The 22,554-nt window shown below is 49.3% G+C and overlaps 1 protein-coding gene across 8 annotated transcripts; it reads right to left on the bottom strand.

Annotated features, from left to right (window-relative positions):
- Window positions 1-516: 516 nt before the first annotated feature.
- On the bottom strand, window positions 517-22,359 carry LOC309603636 (uncharacterized protein). Of its 8 annotated transcripts, none has more exons than XM_082338456.1 (21): window positions 22,181-22,359; window positions 21,903-22,056; window positions 18,826-18,908; window positions 17,609-17,774; window positions 16,778-16,884; window positions 16,215-16,442; window positions 15,002-15,146; window positions 14,564-14,713; window positions 14,150-14,380; window positions 13,352-13,545; window positions 10,986-11,113; window positions 10,611-10,780; window positions 9,637-9,816; window positions 9,222-9,356; window positions 8,744-8,887; window positions 8,176-8,307; window positions 4,574-7,063; window positions 3,654-3,809; window positions 3,122-3,229; window positions 2,904-2,954; window positions 517-712 (listed from the first exon to the last, which is right to left on the bottom strand). In XM_082338456.1, the coding sequence occupies exons 4-21, from the start codon at window positions 17,663-17,665 to the stop codon at window positions 533-535; spliced, it is 4,986 nt and encodes a 1,661-aa protein (XP_082194582.1). In that variant the 5' UTR covers window positions 17,666-17,774; window positions 18,826-18,908; window positions 21,903-22,056; window positions 22,181-22,359; the 3' UTR covers window positions 517-532. The 8 variants fall into 8 exon arrangements, with proteins under 8 accessions (XP_082194582.1, XP_082194576.1, XP_082194578.1 ...); XM_082338450.1 differs by lacking the exons at window positions 21,903-22,056; window positions 22,181-22,359 and adding exons at window positions 19,628-19,684; window positions 20,721-20,886; XM_082338452.1 differs by lacking the exons at window positions 21,903-22,056; window positions 22,181-22,359 and adding exons at window positions 19,628-19,684; window positions 20,721-20,886 and having other exon boundaries at window positions 3,140-3,229.
- Window positions 22,360-22,554: the final 195 nt, after the last annotated feature.

Raw genomic sequence — 22,554 nt, 5'->3', positions numbered from 1 at the left:
GCAGTTTGCTACCAGTGCCCTTTTGAGAACAACCCAGCTGTCCCTCGGGCTGGCTGTCGCAGCCACAAAGCGGAAAGCAGATCATCTCGGGAGAGTGCCAGCGCTTTTTGTGCTGAAGCATGAAAGGAAGGGAAAAACCCCACTCTCCTGCCCCACCTTCAATCCCTGGCGTGTGCTCTCCACCCCTTCATTTTGATAACACCTCCCTTTCCCTCTCTCCTCACAGGGAACGGCTGTGAACTCAAGAGGTTAAATCAGACAACAGCTCGTAATAGCTTACTCGTGCAGGTCAAAAACTAGTATAGTCTTTCCCTAAGCCACGTATTTACCGACCACTTGCTTTTTGCTACTGAGAAAGGACAGTCCTGCAAAGTTTCTTTTATTTAAAAAAAAAAATTAAAAAAAATCACTTGCACTCGGAGATGCTTCCAAACGCAAGCAGAACAAATGCACCCCCATTTCCCACAGCAAAACATAATACATTTCTGGGAAGGGCACAAGACCGGAACCCCACGATGCTGCAGCTGGTCTTCTAGGGCACAGGACGATTCAGAGACTGACCCAGCTTCCGAGTCTCTGCTTCCAGAACAGCAGCTTTGGGCTCCCTGGCCACAGCTGCTGAGGAGGAATCCAGCTCTTGGCAAATCTCTGGCAGCTTCCGGCTGGTCTTTGCACAGCAGTCTTGTGCCAGCTGCGTCTGCAGAAGGGACACCTGAAAGAGGCAAAAGGCCGAGCTCAGACAGGCCCACGCTGTTAGGACCATCCGTAGCTCCACGGTACCGGCTGTCAGGGAAGACACGCCCTCTAACTCCAGCCCTCGCAAACACTTGGTCCTTGTGGAACGGGAAGTAACAGGTTCCCAGAGTCACCCCAAACTGAACTTCAGATTATCATCAACAATTCAAGTTTCTTTCTGGCAACGGCAACTCACACCTACAGCACTGACACATTACACGTATACTAAAGACAGAGGTTCCCTACAGGATTTAGTAACCCACCTCTTTTTTCCAAAAAAGAGATTTGGGCTACTGACACCTGAGTTCCACATGCTTTTTCCTCAGCAGGAGGACTACTGGTTACACAAGGTAGCGAGGAACCATTCTGTTATGACCTAGTTTGAAAACTTGACAGCTAGCACGTGAAAAGGGAGCAAACGCTCATTTTTCCTAACGTTAGAGCATTTCACAAAGGAGCAGAGCATAATTTGATGAACAAAGCCCGGGGGGGGGGGGGGGGGGGGAAATGAGCCTTAAAGGACTGCTGAGGCCTTGAAAGTCCTCAAACTCTATTATAATTTCCTGGCAACGCAGGGTTGTGCCTGCTGGGCTTTTTGGCGCGAGAGACCCAGCTGCTCTCACCTCCTGTTAGGTTTGCAGTGCAGCGCAGCCACAGCAGCTCTGGCGCCTTCCCCTCTGCCTGCTTTGGAGTGGAGGAGATGCCAGCACTGGGAGCAGTGCTCAGCGCTTTGCTGTTTCGGGGAAAACGGCTCAGGTCAGAGGTTTTCCTCTGTTTTCAAAGTGACGTGCGCTTTGCCAAGGGCTGTGTTCCACATGGCAATGCAATCCCCAACCTCAAGCTAGGAATATGAGAATATTCCTTCTTGGCGAGTGAACTCGAATAACAGAAGCAATTCCCAAAGGAGTTTTATGGCTTATGGAACCTGCTACGTTTGAATTACGATACCAAGGTCTGTCAACATAAAGCCAAAGGCGATGATAAAAAGTGGGACCCTAACCTGCTAAGCATCTAGAGCAGACTAGATGTGAAACTCAGGCAGCCAGCTCCGGAAGGGGAATGCGTGGTGCTGAATTAGAAGCCAGTCGTGCGCACGGAAAGTAAGACGGCAAAGGGACTTCACAGCAAACAATATGCGTAGGCTAGGGAATGCCACCACTGAAGAGAGGGTCAGGTCTGACCTTCTCTCTGAAATAACAAGGGCACCTTTGGGAAGGCTGGCTTGGAAGCCTGAAAAACCCTCCCGCGCTTTGGTAGGTAACCCAGAGGTACGAGTGGGAGAAGCGGCCATCTGCTGCTAAGAGCATCTCCCAGGAAGCGTGAGATCAAGTTCCAGTTCCGCTGTTTCCCAGACCCAGAGGAGTGCCCTAACTAGCCAGCTGAGGACTATTCTTTGAGCAGAGCGCCTTCGTTTTCCTGCTGAACTGCTGAAGTAGGTCCACGGGGCAGGCAGACACAACAGTCACGAGGGGAAGGCGGTTCAGTTAGTTATCCGTAGCAACAGAACTTCAGACACCGAGACTTCCAGGTAAAAACATCCTTAGGCTGTAACCCGATGGCTTCAGCAGCATTCTTGGCTCACTTGCCAGAGCTAAGCATCATATACTTTACTCGCATAAATCTTACATGCATTTTGCCCTGAACACCGGTGAAGATTCACATCCTCAGGGAGACCAGGGTGTACCAGACCCATAAAAGGACATGGAAGAGAAGTGTGGTGACTGCTGCTACTGCTGATACCACTGTCAAAGGACGCAGTAGGGTTCAGCAGCTGCAATGTACATTCTTACACCGACCAAACAGATGTCCATGCAGCGCTTAGGTCTCTGACTCGGTCCGATATTGGGATCATGATTAGCACAGAACAGCAATACGAGACTAACGATTGCCTGAAGGCTAGAAGCTCTGGCACTGCCTTACATCCCTGGAGGCGAGGCAAGAGGAGAGGCAAGAGGAGCAACAGTGCCTCCATTTGCAGAAGCAATGGGTTTGAATGGGTGAATGATGTTGTTTGGCCACGGCCAACAGATGTGTTTGACTGGGCATTTCCACTGCCTGGTGTACTCCCTTCCTGACAGCTAAGCAATACTCGGGCTGTAGCATCGGGCAAAGTTGCGCCCATCAGTACAGCCACAGCAGCTTTTGAGGAGAGCTTTCCTACCCCTCACCTGGTTCCACAACTCAGCTAATCGACAACTGCAGCACCTGTGAGACTCCTCCTGTGAAGAAAACACAAGGATTTCTTTTTGGTCTCCAGTTTGGCCAGGGCCATGGTCTATACTTGACTTCTGTTAGGTCTATACCGGGGGGCTGCTGCCTCTGGGATTTGCCGTCGTTCCTCTGTATGGCCAGACCCTCCTCCCACCAAGTAAGATTCTGTTCTCACCTGTCTAGGAGCAGGCACCTGGAGCTGGTCAGAGAGAGAAAATCCGCCTGCATCTCGCAACGACCGACCTCGACAATCTCTCTTCAGTCTCCTCCGTTCCCGTTCCACCTGCACATTGGATAGGAGAAAGGGTCACAGAAACCTGCCACCAAACAAGGAGCAAAAGGGCCTCTGGACATCACGGCAAGGAGGTTTCTGCTCAGACTGTTCATTGCACCAGAGTGTGTTGGGGGCAAAAGGCACTCAAAGTAGACTATGGAAGAGAAAGACCAAGAGGAAACAGTTCCTGACACAAGAGGGTCAAATGTGTGTGTATGGGGACGCTGGGGCAAGAAGGGTGGTACCAGAGTGAATGTGCATTTGTGAAGGCAATGGGGTGCCAGAAGAGAGAGAAAATACAAAAGCGTGTGTCCACAGGGGGAACCGGGAGAGGGAAGGAAACAAGCAGAGGACCCCAAAGTGCTGTCTGTGGCAATGTGTTGTGTTCCAGAGGACCGTGAGGCTTTGCAGAGGCAGTGAAAGCCTGTTTTACCTGCTCAAGAGTCCTCTTGAGCTCAGCACTGAGTTGCTTCAGCTCAGTCTTCTCAAGCTCCAGCCTTGCAACTGCTTGCTGCAGACGTTCCAGCCGCTGCAACAGGAGTCTCTTCTCTGAGAGCCATGATAGCTGCTCCCCTTCTGCAACAGCCTGCTGGGTATTCAGAGAGGAGATTATGTGCGCTGGTGCCACATAAAGGTTAGAAGAGCCAGAAGCAACAAGGCGGGGAGAGTGACCGGACGCAGGAATGCACAGTGCTAAGTCCCTTCTTCTCCTGGTCCACAGACCAAAACAACATGCCCTCTTCCTAGGGGCCCTCCTCCAGATCACGTTGGTGAAATCCGAGGCAAATTTGCCGTCGTGTTTTTTTGGGCTGCGGCACAAGTACATCCTGAATGCGCAATGAAGCCTTTAACCTGATCAGGCAATGGTACCAATTCCATTATTTTCAATACACTGGAAAAGCTGGACCTCAGAAATCTAAATCTCTGAAAGCATCTTCTAAGCACCATCAGCGTAGCTGCTGTTCAGCCATCGTTCCGCTAAGTTTAGTATATTAGTCTGGTCAACTGTGCCCTTTCCTTTCCACGCCAAATCCTAACCACAACACGTTGGCTAAGCCTGCCTAGATAGGAGAGACCCGATTACCCATCCCCCACTTTTGGGCTTGAGTTAATTTTAGCAGCAAGCTCCATAGTTCTTTCAGTAGTTCTGGGCTGGGCAGAAAACATTCCAGCAGGTGAATGGTCTCTGGCCAGAGCTACACAGACAGGCAAGCCTGCTGGCTGCAATCCTAGTTTCTTTGGCCAAGCAGGTCATATATTTATGGGAATATATATTCCCATATCTTTATGGGAAGCATCATTAGAATCCTTTAGAGACATTTTAGTTGACTGATGATCAATCACGCTGCCTACCTGATGATGAAACCGGTCCGTGTCCCTCTCTGTAACCTTACTCTGCAGGATGGCTATTTCTTCCCTCAAAGTCCCATTGGCCTTTTCACTCTTGGTAAGGGCAAGAGTCAGTGCTTGTGCCTTCTCTTTCCATTTGGCTTCTTCACTTTCAGTCTGCTTCAAAAGAGCGGTCACCCGCTTCAATTCTTCCCCCTTTGCTTTCTGCTCATCTTCCAGTTGCTGGGTTAGCTCCTTCTGTCTTTGCAAGGCACGCTCTCTCTCCTGGAGAACTCTCCTCTTCTCTGCTTCCTCTTCCTCCCATTTTTGGAGTTTCTGGATTTGTTTCTGCAGGCTGTCCTCTCCATCTTTCCATCGCAAAGCTGACGTTAATTGTTTCAGTTCACTCTGCCTCCTAAGCTCTTGTTCTCTCCCTGTCAGAGTCTTCTCTAAATACCTGACTCTGTCTCTCTGGTACTTGATCTCTTCATCCTTCTTTGTCAGAGTCTGCTGAACATGCTGGAGATCTTCCTGAAGAGCTCTTATTTCCTCACCTTGAGCCTTGGTCTCTCGTTCCCTCCCACGCAAGGCATCGTCCAGGAGCTTCTCTCGCTCTCGGTGATGTCTAACCTCTTCATGCTGCTCGGTTAGCCTAAGCTGCAAATTCTGCAAGGTCTTCAGTTCTTCTTCTTGGTGCTGGAGTTTTTGCAGAAGAGTTTCATTGTCTTCATCTCTCTTCCTCACCACTTCCTCAAGCAGATTCACCTGCTTCTGGCACGATGCTAGTGCTACTGCCGTGCTTTCGCCACGAAGCCGGAACATGTTAATTTGCTCTGTCTGCTTGAGGAACTCCAAGTGGTTCTCCTTCAATATTTGGCTCATTTTGTCTAGGTCCTGCTCTAGACTCTTGGCCTGCTTGCCTTCTAACTCCTTCTGCTCTCGAAGCTCCTGGACATGCTCTTGCAAAGACACTATCTCTTGATCTCTAGCTTTTAGAGAAGATTCAGCATATTCTAGTTTTTGCAGCATACCTTTAGTCTGCATTGCTGCCTCCTCCTTTTCCCGTTGAAGCTTAGAGATAGCCTCCTCCAGAACCTCTATCTTTTTTTCTCTTTCTTTCACAGTCAGTTTTGTTGCTTGAAGATTCGTTTGCTCAGCTTCATGCTTTTCCTCCTTTTCCTTGCATGCCTCATGTTGCTTTCTAAGGGACAAAATCTCTTGCTCTTTTTCCTTTAGTGCCACTTGAAGGTGCTGCAGAATTTCCTTCTGCCATTCAGAGTCTTGTTGTTGTTGTTTTTGGAAGGTCTCAATCAGTTCCTTCTGAGAGTCAATCATTAAATCCTTTTCTTTCAGTATTGCCCTAGTGTGTTCTAAGTCTCGGTGCAAGACATTCATCTGTTCTGTTTTTTCCTCACAGCTCCTTGCTTGTTCCTTTTGGATGTCTATGAGTCTGTCCTTTTCTTTTGAGGTCTGCTCCAGTTGGTCACGGACAGTCCTCAGCTGCATCTCCATGACTCCTTCAGCTTCCTGGATTTGCTTTTGTTGTGACTCAAGCTCTTGATCTTTTTTAGATAAAGAAAGCATCATCTTCTCTACTTTACCACGAAGCTCTTGCAGGTACCCCTCTTGCTCTTCCTTGTACTGCTGCAAGAGTCTTAACTGATCCCTTTGAGAATCACACTCACTCTCTCTGTCCTTAAGAACTGCCCTCAGGTGTTCAAGGCTTGCATGCAGCGGTTTCACCTGTGCTCTCTCCATTTCCAGTTCTTGGATCTGCCGAGTCAGAGACATAAGCTCTATGTTTTTCTCCTTCAAGTTTCCTTTCATATGATCAAGATCCGCCTGCAGGTTTCTCACTTGTGATGCACCCTGTTGTTCTAGAATCATTATTTTCCCCTCCTGGAACTTGATCGCCTGGTCTCTCTCCTCCAGCTCTTTGCTCATCTTGCTGACAGCAGTCCTCTGCATTTCTCGCTGCTTCTCCAGGTCCCGTATCTGTTCTTGCTGGGATCTGATCTCCCGATCTCTCTCTTCCAAGTCTTTGCTCATTTTGCTTACAGCAATCCTTTGTTTCTCTTGCTGCTTCTCCAGGTCCCGTATCTGTTCTTGCTGGGATTCCATCTTCTCTTTTTTCTCTGTTATGTCCTTAATAACCCCATCGAGAGTAGTTTTATGCATTTCTTTCTGCTTTTCCAGCATTCTCATCTGCTCCTGGTACAACTTCATTTCTCCCTCCCTCTCTGACAGGAGGGCAGTCATATGAGTGACAGTCTCCTGCAAAGCTTTTCCCTGGGCTGCCTCTTTCTGGAGCATCTGGATTTTCTCCCGCTGCGTTTCCACTTCCTCATTTTTCGTTTTTAAGATAGACAATGTAGTTTGAAGTTCTTGTTCAAGGCAGTGATTCATATCTGTTGCTGTATTTGCTCGCGTTTCAGAGGCTGTGACTGAGTCCTGAAGAAGGTTTATCTCCCACACCAGTTCTTCTTTAACTGCTTGCAGTCTCTCCCATTCATGCTGCAAAACAGTGAGAAAAAGATTCAATAGTTCCGTCGATATATGTTTGCTTGTCATACTAGACTTGAACTCCCGCTTCAGCGGCAGTCAAGGGCTGCCCCCTCTCTCCCTGCCTCTCAGGATGTTGGAAGCCTTTCCCGTGCCACCCTGTAGGTTGCATCTTTCCCAGCTTACTCAGCCAGTCCCATCTTCCTTTTGGCCCTTCTCTGAACCTCTTCTGGCTCTAGTGTGGTCTTTTGGGCAGGAGCCACCAGAACTGCAGTCAGGATTTGAAGTCCAGACTAAGCATGATTTAGGCAGTGGCATGACGATATTCTCTCTATTAGGGAGGAAGGGAAGAGAGAACAACCCCAACATTTGATTTCCCACTTTGGGGTTTGGTTGGGGCTTTTTTTGGACCTCTACTCTGTAGAGTTTTCATGGTACCATCCTCTAGAACCCCACTGTCCCCTCTTGAAGGAGTAATGGTCAGACCACAGTCTGTCATTCTGTGGTTGAAATAAGGACGAGTTTTCCCCTTGCAGGCGTACATATTTATCTGGATCAGCACTTTTGTTTCTCAAATTCCTCTATTTTTTTTCCCCACTGTCTGCTCTCAGGTGGGCAATGTTGAACGGCTTTCTATTATTAGCAAACTTTGTCTTCTCACCCCTTTCTCCAGAGCCAGACATTTGGAAATCTAAATACGGATTTGAACAAAAATAATTGCCCAAACCATGCAATGTAAATAGAGACAAGTTTGAAAATTACTTTGACTAAAGCTTCAAGGGCGGAAACCTTCAGAATTGAGGAAAACAAACACCCTGAATCATAAGCGAGCTTTATATGACTACAGCATCTTTTCCTGCTCATTCAGAAGAATGCAATTGGAAAAGTGAAAAGTGGCAGGAAAGCAAAAGTCTGGGAAACAAGGAACGATGAGCGGAAGGAAGGGGAAAATGAGGGAAACTTGGTCAGCATTTGCGTACTCTGTATCTCCTCAGATTTGGACTGAACCTGTACAAGACCAACCAAAATCAGCTCTCCACTGGAAAAAGTTGCTCCTTAGAAGTATTAACAGAAGGCCAAAAAATAGGTAAGAAATGGCCCTCTGTGGCATCTGCCAGCCTCACCAGGACATCCTTTCTTTGCTTCTCAGTGCTCTCGAGTTTCCTTTCCAAAGACACCACCTCTTGACGCAGCGTCATAGCCTCCTTCTTTAGAGACTCTTCGGAGGCTGCTAGCTGCGATGTCAACTCTTCCACCTCAAGTGAAACATAACAAAGCAGTCAGAGACTACAGCTTGTCACTGTCAGCCGTATCACGTACTGTGAGGAAAGGGAAAGAACAAGTTTACATTTCACCCTGTCACAAGAGTACCAGATTCACAATGGATACAGCTGACTTGTTTAAAAATCTAAGTGGGTCACCACGTTCAGCTGAAAAACCACCGTAGAAAGCAAGACCAGCAGAGATCCATTCTGATGATTACTGGCAAACAGGCAAAAGGACTAGCCCATCTGTCCAGGGCAGCAGGTGAGATTCAGCTGGCCAGTAAGTCTCCTTCAGAGCAGCTGAGATGGAGACCACAGTATGATGGCAGTCAGAGGGATTATCCCATCAGCCTGCTGCTCTGCAATGGAAAGGCAAGTGAGAGACCGCCTCTTTGATGACTGGAGGAGCTACTGCTGTTGCAGTCACCTGTTTTTGTAGACCATCCCTCTGCTGAAGAAGGATATTCATTTCCTCTTTGATGGTTTGGCTTTCCTCCCTCTGCCTCTTCTCCGCTGCTTTGATCTTACTCTGAGTTTCCTGCAGCTCTGCTTGCAGTTTTTCTGTGATGTTCTGTAAACACAAATGGAGAGCAAGCTACTGAGACCTGCCGTGCCATCAGGCCCAGCTTTTTTCTCTTTCTGTCTCAAAATCACATTCATTCAGCCACTTCTTTCTGCTTTTCTACCCAGCTCTGCTGCCGTTGTAACCCTTCCTTCCTGTTGCTGATCTCTGGAGCTTACCAGGCTCGGTGCTTTCAGTGCCTGCAGTAGTCCTTGCCTCCTCAGCTGCAGGACTTATGTTTTATTTCCTTGTTACTGCCCTTCACTCCGTTACCCGGCCCTCTCGGCTTACGTCCAATTGCCAACGGCCCGTTCCTTCAACCTACCCTACAAGTCAGACTTACCTGCCCAGTCTCTCGCTGCTCTTCCACCTCCTGCCTGAGCTGCTCCAGCTGCTGGCAGGCTTCTGTTAGTTCTCCCTGAGTTTGGAGCAGTGTCTCTAATAAAGCATTCTTCTCACGCTCCTTTTCCAGCAGGACCTGCACAGAAATAAAGAGAAGACGGGTTTAAACTTCCCATAAAAAAATTTGTGTGGTAAGACTCAAAGACGGATGGGCTCACCCGCTCTCAAAGCACTATGCTGCTGGCCTCCTAGGTCATTATCTGCCCACTTGGAGGCACAGGTTCCTAAGTGAGATTGGCAGTATAAACATGGTCCATCCGTGACTGAATCTTCAACAACCTCTTAGTCATCGACGGATCGATAAGGAGCCCAGAAGAGTAAAAAAACCACACCCATTCTCCTTTCACAGTCTTTACCTCTTGCTTGGCATTTTCGACTCTAGTTCGTTCCTCTTCTTGTTGAGCTTGCATGGTAGCAACTTTCTGCTTCGTATCAAACAGCTTCTTCTCGTGCTCCCTTTCTGCCTCTGCCTTCTCCTTTTCCCATTGCTCCAGCATCTCCTGTAGCTCTGAACGGTGCCGTTCCCGCTCGCTTGCCTGATGAGAGGAGGAAAAGACTTCAAGATGGAGTCCCAGCCAAGCTCCTCAATAAAAGGTGAAGCTTCTTGCCTCCCACAAACCCCCACCTCAACAGGGCACAGTAGTGGCTTTGGGCCCTCCATCAATCACGTCCTATCAAGGAACTTCAAAGGAGGGTCAGCAGGTGGAAGAAAAGCAGATGTTACCTGCCCTTCTCGGATGGCTGCCTGTTTGCTAGCACCTCTCACCTCAGCATTTCTCTCCAGTCTCCGAGTCTCTATTTTCAAAGCTCAACTCCATTCTCATCAATGAAAAGATGCAGATGGACTGCAGGGTGAGAAAGAGGCCAGTACCCCGATGCCCTAGTCACAAGGCAGGCCACGAACTGAACTACCAGGAACAAGGGGCCTGTTCTATATGCTTTAAGCCCAAAGATACTACCTCTGTCAAGCATGAAAGGACAGAAAGAAAGGAACAAAGTTCCCGCGACTGCAGTTGGCAGGAATGCTAGGAGTCGACCTCATGGTAGACAGGAATCTGGTAAGATCCTCCCCCTTTGCTGCCACGCTTTGCGTGGGGACCACCCAACCTTCTGTTGAACTCGTCTTAGGCCCACACCGACTCTGTGGCAGCATTTACTGTCCCAGCATAGTCCTGTGGGTCTTCACGTGCCCTCAAGTACAAGCCATTGGCTCTGCTGCCGGGCCTAGCAATGTGTGGCCTATGACAGGTGATTGCTGCCGTTTCACACGCTCTTCTAAAGCCAGCCCACAAAGCTTGCTTGAAGAATTCAAAAGCATATTGTTTCCTACCATGTCTTGCAGGAGCTTCCTTATTTCCACTTCATGATCGGTTTGCCGACGCCTGAGGGTTTTGTCATACTGCTGTTCTGTCCGCAAGAGCTGTTGCGCCATGCTTTCCCGTTCCTGCCTCATCAGAGATCTCTCTGCTTCCAGCTCCCGTTGAAGGCACTTCACTTCCCCTGCAAACACGACAAATGGCAAGATTCAGTGCCTACACAAACAGTGGTTCTGACTTTACTAACCTTAAGGCATTTGAATTTCAGTGTAGGAGGGATCTGTCTCCAGCTCCTTCACTCCCCAGAAGCACTGCAGACAGAGAGCTATTTTTATAACATCCTCCCGAGGCAGGGGGATCGCCAGAAACAATGCACGTGAGGCTCTCACCTTGTATCACCTCCTTGGCCTGTGTGACTGTGTGAAGGCGGATTTCAAGCTGGCTCCTGGCGATCTCCAGCTCAGCTAAGTGCTGCTGAGCCTCCAACCGGCTGGATTCCAGGGTCTCCTTCACTGACCTACAAGTTGCAAATACGGAGAGAAATGAATTTCTGGCTCCTGACACCCACAGGGAGTTATTCCAGTAAGAAGTGGTTCAAGATCCCTACCCCTGAGTACACAAAATGGGTTGCATGGAAACTTGGAGACAGAAAGCATATTTCTGCCATTTAAAATAGCAATGCAGGCCCCTCCGAGGGAATGCCCAGGCTTTACTTACGACCTAGCATCACACAGAAAGCCCAGCCGAATTTGATCTCAGTAGCCAAATCTTAAATTGCTGTTGTCTGATCTATGACACACGGGTAGCTGTGCCCACAAACTCTGTGCCAGCAAGCAAAAGCCCAGCTTTTTTTCCCAGGCTCACAGCCCTTATCTCATCAGCACTTCCAAGTTGCTCTGCAGGGGGACAGAATAAGAGTCTTTCCCTGGCTGACTCATGACTTCTTAATGCTGTTCATAGCATAGGTATAGGCAGGTAATTTTCCAGACTCCCTGTATGTAAAAGGGACTAAAGAAATACATTAGATGATATAGTAAAATCTCATGCTTGTAGCAGCATTTTTAAGAAACCTGAACTAGATGTTACCTGAACAAGGACTACCTGAAAGGAGAGACGGGTATCCTTCGGTTTAAACTGTTGGAAGTTCAAAAGAAAAACTTGCTACTTTTCTTTAAGCATTGCTAAGTAGGCAGCAGCCCACGTGACTTGTCGCTCTTTCTCATGGAAGTTATAGTACTGCAGAGGCAAATTGTTACATCCATAGACTGCAACCAGCTGCCGCGATTGACACACAGGATTCTGGAACCAGGAGCTGAAGACACCTCCCTGATCTCACACAGGGTCCTGTGTGCCAGGTTCCTACAATACACAGCACTGCCTCACTAGTACAGGCATGCAATCAGGATAACATCCTTTGGGGTGAAGGGGCACCCGAGTGGTACAACAGTAAAACCCGCAACAGTAGGATTTCGCTACTTTGATGGACAATGGAGGATGTATCTTCAAGAAGGAGAACAAGCACATATTTCTGATTACGCCAATCTCTGGCAGTCCAAAGCAAATATGCTCCCTTTTAAGGTCAGTCTCTAAAACAGAACAGAAAAGATGATAGAGTCCAAAACTGTGGCAACAAAAGGCTCTTGAGAACAACATCTGGCAAGAATAGTTGCCACAGCCCAATAATTGACAAAACGTAATTCAGCTGGATCACATAAGAGAAGCTGGAGCTCAGAAGCAGCAGCAGCTCTCAAGAAACAGACTGCGTCAAAATGGTGTTTATCAGCCTTGCTAACACCATACTCTGGAGTGGTAAAGCGTAAAAGTCAAGAAGCAAAACACTCTCTAAACCATCATTTGTACAGCTCTGCCAGTTCAGGAGTCTTCCAAGATAGACCTAGGAGGAGGACAAACATCTCCATACGTTGGGTTGGTTTTGGGGGGTTTTTTTGGAAAAGGAGAACTTCTCGCATTTGATCTTAGAAACCTGATGCAGCAGAAGGGCAGAATCTTGTTCCTTCCCTGTATAACTTCTCCATGACACCTGTCTCTAAACAGCATGTGGTGAGGAGTACAGGACGCAGACATCAATGATGGGCAAGAAGTCCCAAAGACTGGCGAGCATTCAAAAGTTCCCTGCTGCTGGTGTAACCAAGTCTAGGTCCTGCACCATAGGTAACAAGTTAGCTTAGAAACAGAAGGCCCTCAAGGTGTTCAGCATGAGCCTCTAGCTTCACCCTAAATGGCAGTGTCCTACTCACAATGTCCGTACATAACAGCCTTGAATTCCAGAGATCCCACGTCAAACTACTTGATGAGCAAAGAAAGATCTATGTTCAAATACACAGAACAAGAAACCAAAACAAGAGAGAAGCTTCAGGTTTCAGCAAACGTCTGCATGGTTTAATTATTACTCGGTGCAGAGCCAAGGTACCAGATACTGAGGAATTGTATCGGCTTGCTTTGGACTTCACACAGGAATGTGCAAGGGGGCAAAAACAGGAGCCCAAGGCTCAGGAGAGCTTTGTTAGCTTTAGCTGTCAGAAAAATAACATTCAAATTATGGTATACTGGTTTGGGGGTTTTTTGTTGTTTTGTTTTTCTTTTCCCCCCACGAGATTCTTCCATTTTCTGTCCATGGAAGGTGAAAACATCTCAAAAGCGTACAGGATGCAATAAATCCCCGTGTAATGATTACCACCTTTATAATTACACACATGAAGTAATGTCCTGCCTAGGGTCTCCTCCCCGCCTTTACCTGGCCTCTGCCAGCTGCTCGGAAAGGCCTTGTCTGTCCCGCTCTGTGGCTGCCAGTCGCACCTCTAGGGCAGCCTTCTCATGCACCAGCAATTCCTTCTCTTTGGACACCCTGGCCAGTGCGTGCCCTTGGCAAGAGGTCTCCTGGCGCAACTGCTCCGGACCACTGCCAGCTGACTCTTGCTGGCAGCAAACCTGAAAGTGAGACAAAATACAGTTAGAGTCCTTTCTCTGGAGTTCTGTGCAGAGCCAGCCAGTGCCAATTCTGAATCAGCTAGAGGAGAAAGAGCTCCTGTACTTTGGGCTGAAAGTTTACTAAGACTGTCTAACAGAGAACAGACCATCAGAAACAAACAATTCTCCTCTCAAAGTTATCCCATACTACCCAAGATTGCACAGTATGAAATGGACACGTAAATGATGGCAAAGTTCCTAGTCTCCTCCAGTGATAACGATTCCCCCAAGCTCTTTTTCCACTGTACCGAAATCAGTTAGTCCAGAGTCAACAGTCTTGTGTGATCATCTATTTCTCCTCCTCTTCCTCAAAGCCTAGAGAGGCTCTAGCAATTCAAAGCTGCGTGTATGTCTTAAAATACAATTTCAACAATATCAAGATGTCATTCCCATTCTTAGCAGTACAAGATAGCAGACACTGACTTGCAGCTTTGTCCCGCCCTCTAGGCTCCAACAAATGGAAAACATCTCCCTTGACAAAAGCACTGCAGAATGCAACAGATACAGCTTAACTGAGCCAAGCAGCCAAAAGCCCACCCAGAAAGCACCAGGTTTTTGGTCTCACCTGACTGAGTTTCTCTTGGGTTTCTGCCTTCTCCTCTGCCAGTATCCTCAGCTGTACCTGCAGCCCCTCCTGTTGCTCCTCTGCTTTCTTCAGCAGCTGTTCCAGGTGGGCTTTCTCTGAGCAGAGCTCTTCATTCATTCTTTCACACAAGTTCAGCTTCTCCTGGTCAGAGATCTTTGCTCTCTCCATCTCGTCCACTTTACCTGACAGAACGTCATTCTCTTGCTCCAGCTACAACCACAGAAGCACAGAGGAAATAAAATACAGTAAGGTTTACTATGTAGAAGGTTTGGCTTGGACAGAAAAAGGAACATTTCCATATTCAGGCAGTCATACTGTCTGAAGCCAAGAGGTCTGAAAAGAGGCAGCAGCTGGAGAAGAACACCTGGTAAGATCTTTGGCAACTCTGCTCACCTGCAACACAAGTTTCTCCAGCTTCTCCACTTTATCCAATGCAAGGGCTTCGTTAACACTGCTCATCTTCGCTGTTACAACACGTAGATCAGCTACTTCAGCCCTCAGCTTCGTCTGAGCCCCTGTCAACTCTGCCACTGACTGCTCTGCCTGAAGAGACAAAAGAACAACAGGAAAACAAAGACAGGAAGATCCCTGACTTCAAGCGGCAACTGCAGATCCCCTTTTGTGTCTCTGACATACTCCCGGTTCAGTGCTCCCAAGAAGCACGTGGGGACTAACTACACCAAAGAGCCCGTGTGGGCTGATCACCATTTTCCAAGGAGAACAACAACATTGTCCCTGTCCCTTCTGCTTCCACAGAAACAGCATCTGTGGTGGTCTTGCTATCACAGCTCCCTCTCCCACAAGTGCTGCCTAGGAATAAGGTGGCCATACCTTTTGCAGTGCCATTGTAAGCTCATGGTTCTCTTGCTTCAGCAGATCCCTCTGAAGGTGCGATTCCTCTAGTGTCTCTCTCATGACTACCAACTCCCTCTGTAATAGCGACTGTTTTCCTTCCAGTGCACCTAAGTCCTTCACTCTATGAGGAGGGGAAAGACTAAGTTTTTAACGTAAAAACATTCTTATTTCCAAAACCAAGAGTATAGAATCACAGAATCATTTAGGTCGGAAAAGACCTTTAAGATCATCGAGGCCAACCGTAAGCCTAACACTGCCAAGTCCACCACTAAACCACGTCCCTAAGCACCACAGTCCACACCTGTCTTCTAAATACCTCCAGGGATGGTGGCTCAACCGCTTCCCTGGGCAGCCTGTTTCAATGCCTGATAACGCTTTGGGTGAAGAAATCTTTCCTAATATCCAATCTAAACCTTCCCTGGCACAACCGTAGGCCATTTCCTCTCATCCTATCACTTGTTCCTTGGGAGAAGACACCAACACCCACCCCGCTACAACCTCCTTTCAGGTAGCTAACAGCTTCCTGCTCGTTAGTTCTCTCTCTCCTCTTTCATACGTTGCATATAAGACTCTCCAAAGGTCTTCTTTCAGTAAGGCAGATGTTTAAGTCCAGATTACTAGTCACACAATTACTTTTGCCTTCAGCAGTGAATTGATGAAAGAGCTTGCAATCTATTCGGGGAGATGTGCATGAATTTTCAATCCAATGATCATAGGATCACAGGATGATTCAGGTTAATATGACTCATGTTGCCAAAATGGCACTTCTTGCCCCAAAGGCTTTCTGTACTCAGTCTTGCAAGGAGATGTCAGTACAGAGGTGCTACGTTGCTTATGATGGTCCTGTGCAAATTCCTCCCAATTCCTTTAGCACAGCCCTGGGTAGCAAAAGGGCTGTACAGGAGACAGAGCTCTCTTTATGCTGGTCTCAATTTCTCACCAAGAATCAGTTTAACAGCAAAAACACTGTAATGTGCAAGACCTTTTCCAGTCTTGTCTTACTCAGAAGAGCTTCTGTCAGTCAGACAGTTTTTCCTATCCATTCTGTTGAAGGCAATAGTTTGACTAGGGACAGAAACAAGGCTGTGCAGAATGAGTGTGTTTTGAACGTGGACGCAGCCCATCTATGAACCCAAGAAGCAGCCACAAAAGATAATGCTGGTAACAGCAAAGTTTAAAACACATTTACCTGTTCTGAAGCTCCTTCTTCTCCATGTCCCCCTTGACTTGTAAGCACATCGCTTCCCAAGTCTTCTGGCTTATTTCCTGTTCCACTTGCTGCTGTGCCTGATCCTTTAGGACAGGTCTACCCAGAGGGACGGACTCCCAGAGCTGTATGCCAGAGCTTAGGCGGGAGCAGTTTACAAGTATAGATCCAGAAAGCCTCATGTGCTCTGCCTTCAGCTCTGACAAATCTCTGAAGAAGAACAAAGAAAGAGAGAACCTTCACACCACCATCTTTATCAGATGACTCCTTTTTGAAGCACGTAATTGCGCAACAGTAAAAGCCAGTTCATCTGTTCAGGGCCTCTGCACTGCTTATAGCCCAAGCCCCCCAGTTTTATCTGAAAATTAGCACCAAACAAAATGATTCTGAAAACAGCCTAAAGCACGCTTAATGGCATTGCTTCAGACTACCAAAGGAGAAACCCTATCTTTAGCTGCAACTAAAGTAACATCAAGGCTCAAAAAGCAGGTGTGAAGGGAAGCTACGTTTCTTCTGCAAGAGATCTAGCCTTAACTTCTACTCACCGGTCAGTGGCAGCCTTCATTTCCAGGAAATGACGGTGGAAGTTTACCACCTGATGCCATAGGCTGAGTAGACGGTTACGTTCACCTCTTAAGTAGCTGTCATAACGCTAAACATGCAAAGACAAAAAGAAATGCCAATTCAGCCTTCGCCGTCACTGTACAAGTCTTTCAGATAGGAGAGAGTACAACCACCATCACCAGGTCTCCTTTAATAACAATTCCGACAGGGGCATCAAGGACTGAACAGGCACCACATAAGCATCCTCGGTAGACCTGCCACCTGACTTCAAAGAAGGGAACATCCACACCACTTCTCCTGCAGGAGTGGAGAGCAGCAAAGCAAACTGATGACTCATCATCCCGCCTTGCAGAGGTGTCTAACAGTCTTGGTGGCGGAAGACAAAAACAAGTCCCTCCAAGACCAGTGTCAGGTTGGCTTACAACAGGCTATTGGTAGGGGAGGCCTGTCTTGTTCTTCTGTTGGCTGCTCTGCATGTGAAAACACACAGACCTCTCTGGTCTCCACTGACGTGGACAGAGATTTAGGAACTATTAAAAAGACGAGCGTTCATGTGGGACTGCCCTACAGTGTCCAGCAACAGCAAGCATTTGCCTTTAAGGCCGAGCAGTATGGTCACAGCAGGTGGGCATCTTCCATCACCACAATTTGCTGACGCTCCTCCATCTCACACCCCCGTCTTCTGCTAGTCAACACCAATACAGCCCCAGTGTAGCCACAACTTTCACACAGCAAGTCCTCCATGCCAGAAATAAAATGCATTCACCTTCCGCTCCGGCATCACGCCTGACATTCCCGTAGCCTACCCTTACCTCACATTCATTGCACCGTTCAACCTCCTTCAATTCCAGCTCCTCCCGGGCCTTCATCCAATCCGCTGTCAGTTTTCCAACATCTTCTTTGAGGGCTGAATTAACCTCATTTGCTTTATCTAGGTGCTCCCACAGGAGAGTGTTCACTTCTGCCAGATTCTCACATCTTGGAAAGAAAGAAACAGCAATGAGGTCACTGAACAACTGCTAGCCACAAGCAGCATCCCCCGACTTTCCAACTCCTTCAACACCGACTTTGTTGTCAAACGGAGAAGTAGTAGAAGTGCTTTCTAGGATTAAGTAAGACCTCTCTGTTAGGGCAAACTCAGTTGCTTCTCCTTGCTTTGAGCCTTCAGTTTCCATCTACAATTTTGGTTCCCCCTTCCTCTTCAACTTTGATGGTGCCCACAGTTAACGTCTTGCCTCCCCTTCATGCTGTCCAATCACTGGATGCATCATCTTTCTCTGTCGTTGTCCTGACCACCTCTCTTCCGCAGAGAGGACTCCAAGTTTCCATGGCCTTTTCCCTTGCAATGTTGTACCCACCGCTGCCCTCACCTTCTTGTTAAGCCTCTCCCTGTCCTTGTCCTATACGCTGCGTAAGACCTCTAGCAAAGACCCCACCTTACTGATCCAGTAAACCTCCCACCACAAAGACAGCACCACATATGTAGGAGAAACAGCTTTACCTGAAACCTTCAACCGAAAACTGAAAAGTCAAGCACTGCAGGCTAATGACTTTGGGGCCACAGACTAATATCCCACCCAGGCAACATTTCATGAACAAAATTTCAAGAACTGCTGCCCTGTGAACAAGCACAAAACTCAGCTTCCGGATCAAAACGGGAGCTGTGCTTCTCCCACCTTAGCTTGCAACATGCATAACACACCACACAGATGACTTTTACACCACACACAATTTATCTCTTGGGCAGAGGAAGAAAGAAAAGCAGAGAAAGAAATGTGGCAGAAGATGCCTGTGGTGCCAAGTGCTCTACTGGAGGACTCGGATACACGCACAGGATATGCTACTCAGGTAAAACCAAACAGGAAAGCTCCTGTGCCATGAAATGTTCAGGCTGCCAGGGTTTGATTCTCAACCTAAAATGGGGCTCTGCTGAGGAGCTCACCTACAGAATCACAGAATAATTTAAGCTGGAAAGCAACCTTTGGAGGTCACCCGGAACAACCTCCCACTCAAAACAGAGCCATTTTACCTTTGATGCTCCTCTTCCAACTGAAGCAGTGCTTTCTTCAGGCGGCGGTCGTCTGTGGCTTCCCACCTGCCTGGAAGGGATCCCTTAAGAAGAAAGGAAATGTTTAGTCAAATTCTTGTGTTCCTTTCACTGCTGTTAGCGTCAATCGCTTTCCCCTCTGTTTCTTTGGTAGCTCAGGAGCTCGTGGCTTCTTCCAGGCATAGCAGTGTCGTGACTACGGAGAGGAAGGGAGGGGAAGGGTGTTACTCAATGTGAGTAGCTCTCCTCAGTCTCCCACTGTTGCACTCTCACAGCTGGGTATCCTCAGCTCGTGACCGTGAGTGCTCACTTAGACTTGAAGCCTGGGAATACCCTCCTTCTCTCCTACCCTTCATCTCCTCGGTTTACGTTAGCCGTGAAGCAGAAAGAAAAGCACAGAGCCAGCGCTGTACATTGAACGCCAGCATTCTTGCCTTCCAAAACGCTCTTTCAACTGATTCTTTTTCAGAGACAGCCATAGAACGTAACAGGCAGTATAGCCCTCTCCTGAGACCTAGGACAAATGTTACTCCAGCAAGTAATAAAGCACTCCTTCACAAAATTAAAATCCTTCTTGATAGGGTCTTCTGGACTGGCATTTCTGGGACTACTGGCTGCTCTAAGAACAGCAACTGGACAAAACACTGATGGGCAAACTTACAGTGCTTCTTTAAATCCTCAGCTGGCAAAATCTTGGTTTCCTCTGCCATTGCTTTGGGGAGCTTTTTGTCTGCGTTAACGAACGCTACGTACGCTATCTTGAGTTAGCAACCTGCACACTCACCCCTCCTGCTTCCACGTGCTGCTCCAACTCTCGACACCAAGTCCGGTACTGCACTACCTAGATGGATACGTAGAATGCAGATGAGCAAATGCAGCTTGTAACAGACTTGGCTCCTCCTGCATTAGCTTTTCTCCAAGTCTTCACAGCCCAAGCACAGTGCATTTCACAGTGCTGCTGATGCAGTCAACAAGAAGGTGTTATGATACAGGGAAGCTGCACTTTTATCTAATACTAAAGAAATTGAGACAGGGTTGCTTTTACACGTAGCGCTATCTGCTCATCCTCAGATAGCGACGGCAAGCAGAAGGATGAGACAGACTTAGCCAGCCATGCCTGGCCTATGGCCACTATGTACCCCCAGATCAGTATTGCCAATGGGCTAAAAGTCCAGTCGGTCCTTGAAGTTAGAGAAAGGAGTTTTCAAAACGGCTTTTCAATATTTCGCAAGTAAAGTTAGTTCTGACCACAGCCCTGCCCAGCCACTGCAGAATATGGATTTCTGTTCAGCTGCAGAAACCAAAGCACGGGCCAGAAAAGCAGGACGACCGCACAGCAGCGCCGTGACCACCGCCAGGCGCTGGGCCGGGCCCGGCACGGCCTGCCCCGACCCTCCGCCCAGCTCTGGCACCCTCCTCGCTGCCAGCGCTCCTGCGCCCCGGGCGAACCGGGCCAGCGCTGCCTCTGCCCGGGGCCGCCCAAAACCGCCCCCGCCGCCGCGACTCCTGCCTCTGGGACAGCCCCTTGCTCCCGCGGCCAAGCAAGGGCGTTTGCAAGCCAGGCATCGTTCTTTGACTACGGAAAAGACCTAACGAGAGGCTCGGGAGGCTGGCAGCGGCAGAGCGAGGCGCCCAGCACGCCTGGGCGGGCCGGGCGGAGCAGGGCGGCTCCCGGAGCCTGGCCCGGCCTCCGGGCTCGGCGCCGTCCCGCCCGCGGCAGCGCCGGGGAGGGCCCCGCTGGGGCCGCGCGTTCGCCCCCCGAGCTCTCTGCCGCCGAGTCCCCTCTCGGCGCGGCGCCAACGGCCGCGGCACCCCGACACCGCCACTGCGGCCCGTCCCCGGGCGCCTCCCCCCGGGCAGGCGCCCCCGCTCCTCACCTTCGCCTGCAGCTTCCGCACCAGCACCGCTTGGCGGTGCTGCGCCTCCTGCGAGCTCTGCAGCCGGCGCTGCAGGGAGGCCTGGCTCCGCGCCGCCATGCCCCCGCTCGCCAGCCGGGCCCGCCGCCCGCGGGGCTCCGCCGCCTGACAGGCCCCGGAGCGGGGGCTGCTCCGCGGCCTGCCCCGGCGGACCGCGCTCAGGCGGCCCCGGGCCGCGGCCTGGCGCCTGCCGGGGCGGGCGGAGCAGCTTACCCTGCCCGCCGGGCGCGACCGGGAGCCGGGCCGCGGGGAGGGGGAGCCGGGCTCGCTCGGGTCCGCTCTGTGGCAGCGCTTCCCTTTTCGCTCCTCGCTGACGGGGCCGCGCCGGGCTGCGGTGCTGCCGCGGGGGAGAGGCCCTCCTGGCAGCGCTTGCTCCAGCGAGTTCTGCTCCGAGACCGTTAACGGCCCCGGAGAACGTTGGGGGCAAAAGGCGCTCCCTGGGGAATCCGGGAGAGAAGGAGCGCGAGGAAACGGGCCCCGACCCCAGAGTGTCGGCTGGGGGGGGTATGGGGACGCTGGGGCAAGACGGGTAGGACCGCAGTGACAGCAGAGAAGGTCCGTTGCACAGGGAAGCCAACTGAACAGCTAGAGCTTTCTACTAAAAGCTCAAACTTGACTGCCACTGGAGCCAGAGTTCCCAATCTAGTACGAAAACCAAACAGAGAGAGATGGCATTATTGACTTTTTCTCCCTGGTTTGCAGCACGAATGGGACAGACTGCAAGCAGTTAGAGAAAAAATGGTACGGGAGAGAAAACTTCAAATTTACAGGACAACGTACTCTGTGAATTGAGCTTTATTTCATGAGCTCATGAAGAAATACAACAAACAAACATGACAAACAGGGCTCGGTCCCCTTTGCCCAGACTAGTCTATTACATGAATTCACTTATTCACCACTCAGGTCATGAGGTTTCATAACTTACAACCTGTAACACTTAACTTGTGCACTTAGGAGAAGACAAAAAAAAAAAACACAAAAACCAAAAAGACAGAATTGGTTCCGTAGTGAGAGTGCTCATCCTTCCTCCTCCATCACGGTGCGAGCATCTCCTGTATCCCACCGGGAAGCACAAAAGACTCGGCAGTCCAGCTACTGCTTGATCTGCTTCAAAGGCTTTTTGGGTAAGCTGATGTTTTATACCTTCCAGCTTTGAAGTCTGGTCTATGCCATTTCCAAAAGTCTGACAATACTGCCAGACAAAGATGATGGCTGCAGGAGACAGCCAGCTGCAAGTCTAACGCTTAACTGCTCCCAGTCCAACACTGGATGTTGTGGCCAGCGTCTCCCATGGCACCTAGAACACCAACGAGACAAAGTGACTGCTGTGCCCGGAAGCAGCCACCTGCTCGCAAACAATGCGACAGCTCAAAAATAACTGCCGCTGTGGCTTGGTGTCGCACCTTGCCTTTCACACTCACCAGGGGTCGACATCCTGCTACGCGTGCAATTTCAAGAGTTGTTTCACGCCTTCAAAACACAGCATTAACAGGTCATATAGGCACCAACAATAGAACTATTCCTTCCATCGCTGGGCGCAGACCAACTTCCTATGGTTCTCCACTTGCCATCTCCCTTTGGTGTCCGGCTCCCTGCTGTGCATCTGCAGCAAAATAAAACAAAGTCAGCTACATGTTGACAAATACTCTAACAAACAGTAAACCATCCCCAGGCTGACTTCTTCACTCCACTAACCTTGTCTATCTGTGCTTTGTGCTCCAATCTGCCATGCTGAGTCAGTTACATCAGCAGGCTCAAGAAAGAGAGACAGCAATACCCATAAAAAGTATACACC

This window comes from Platalea leucorodia (genome assembly GCF_965183815.1).
Source record: "Platalea leucorodia genome assembly, contig: HAP1_HAP1_SCAFFOLD_161, whole genome shotgun sequence".
Taxonomy (NCBI): Eukaryota; Metazoa; Chordata; class Aves; order Pelecaniformes; family Threskiornithidae; genus Platalea; species Platalea leucorodia.
The sequence above is the reverse complement of the archived record's forward strand: the minus strand, read 5'-3'. Positions and strand labels throughout refer to the sequence as shown.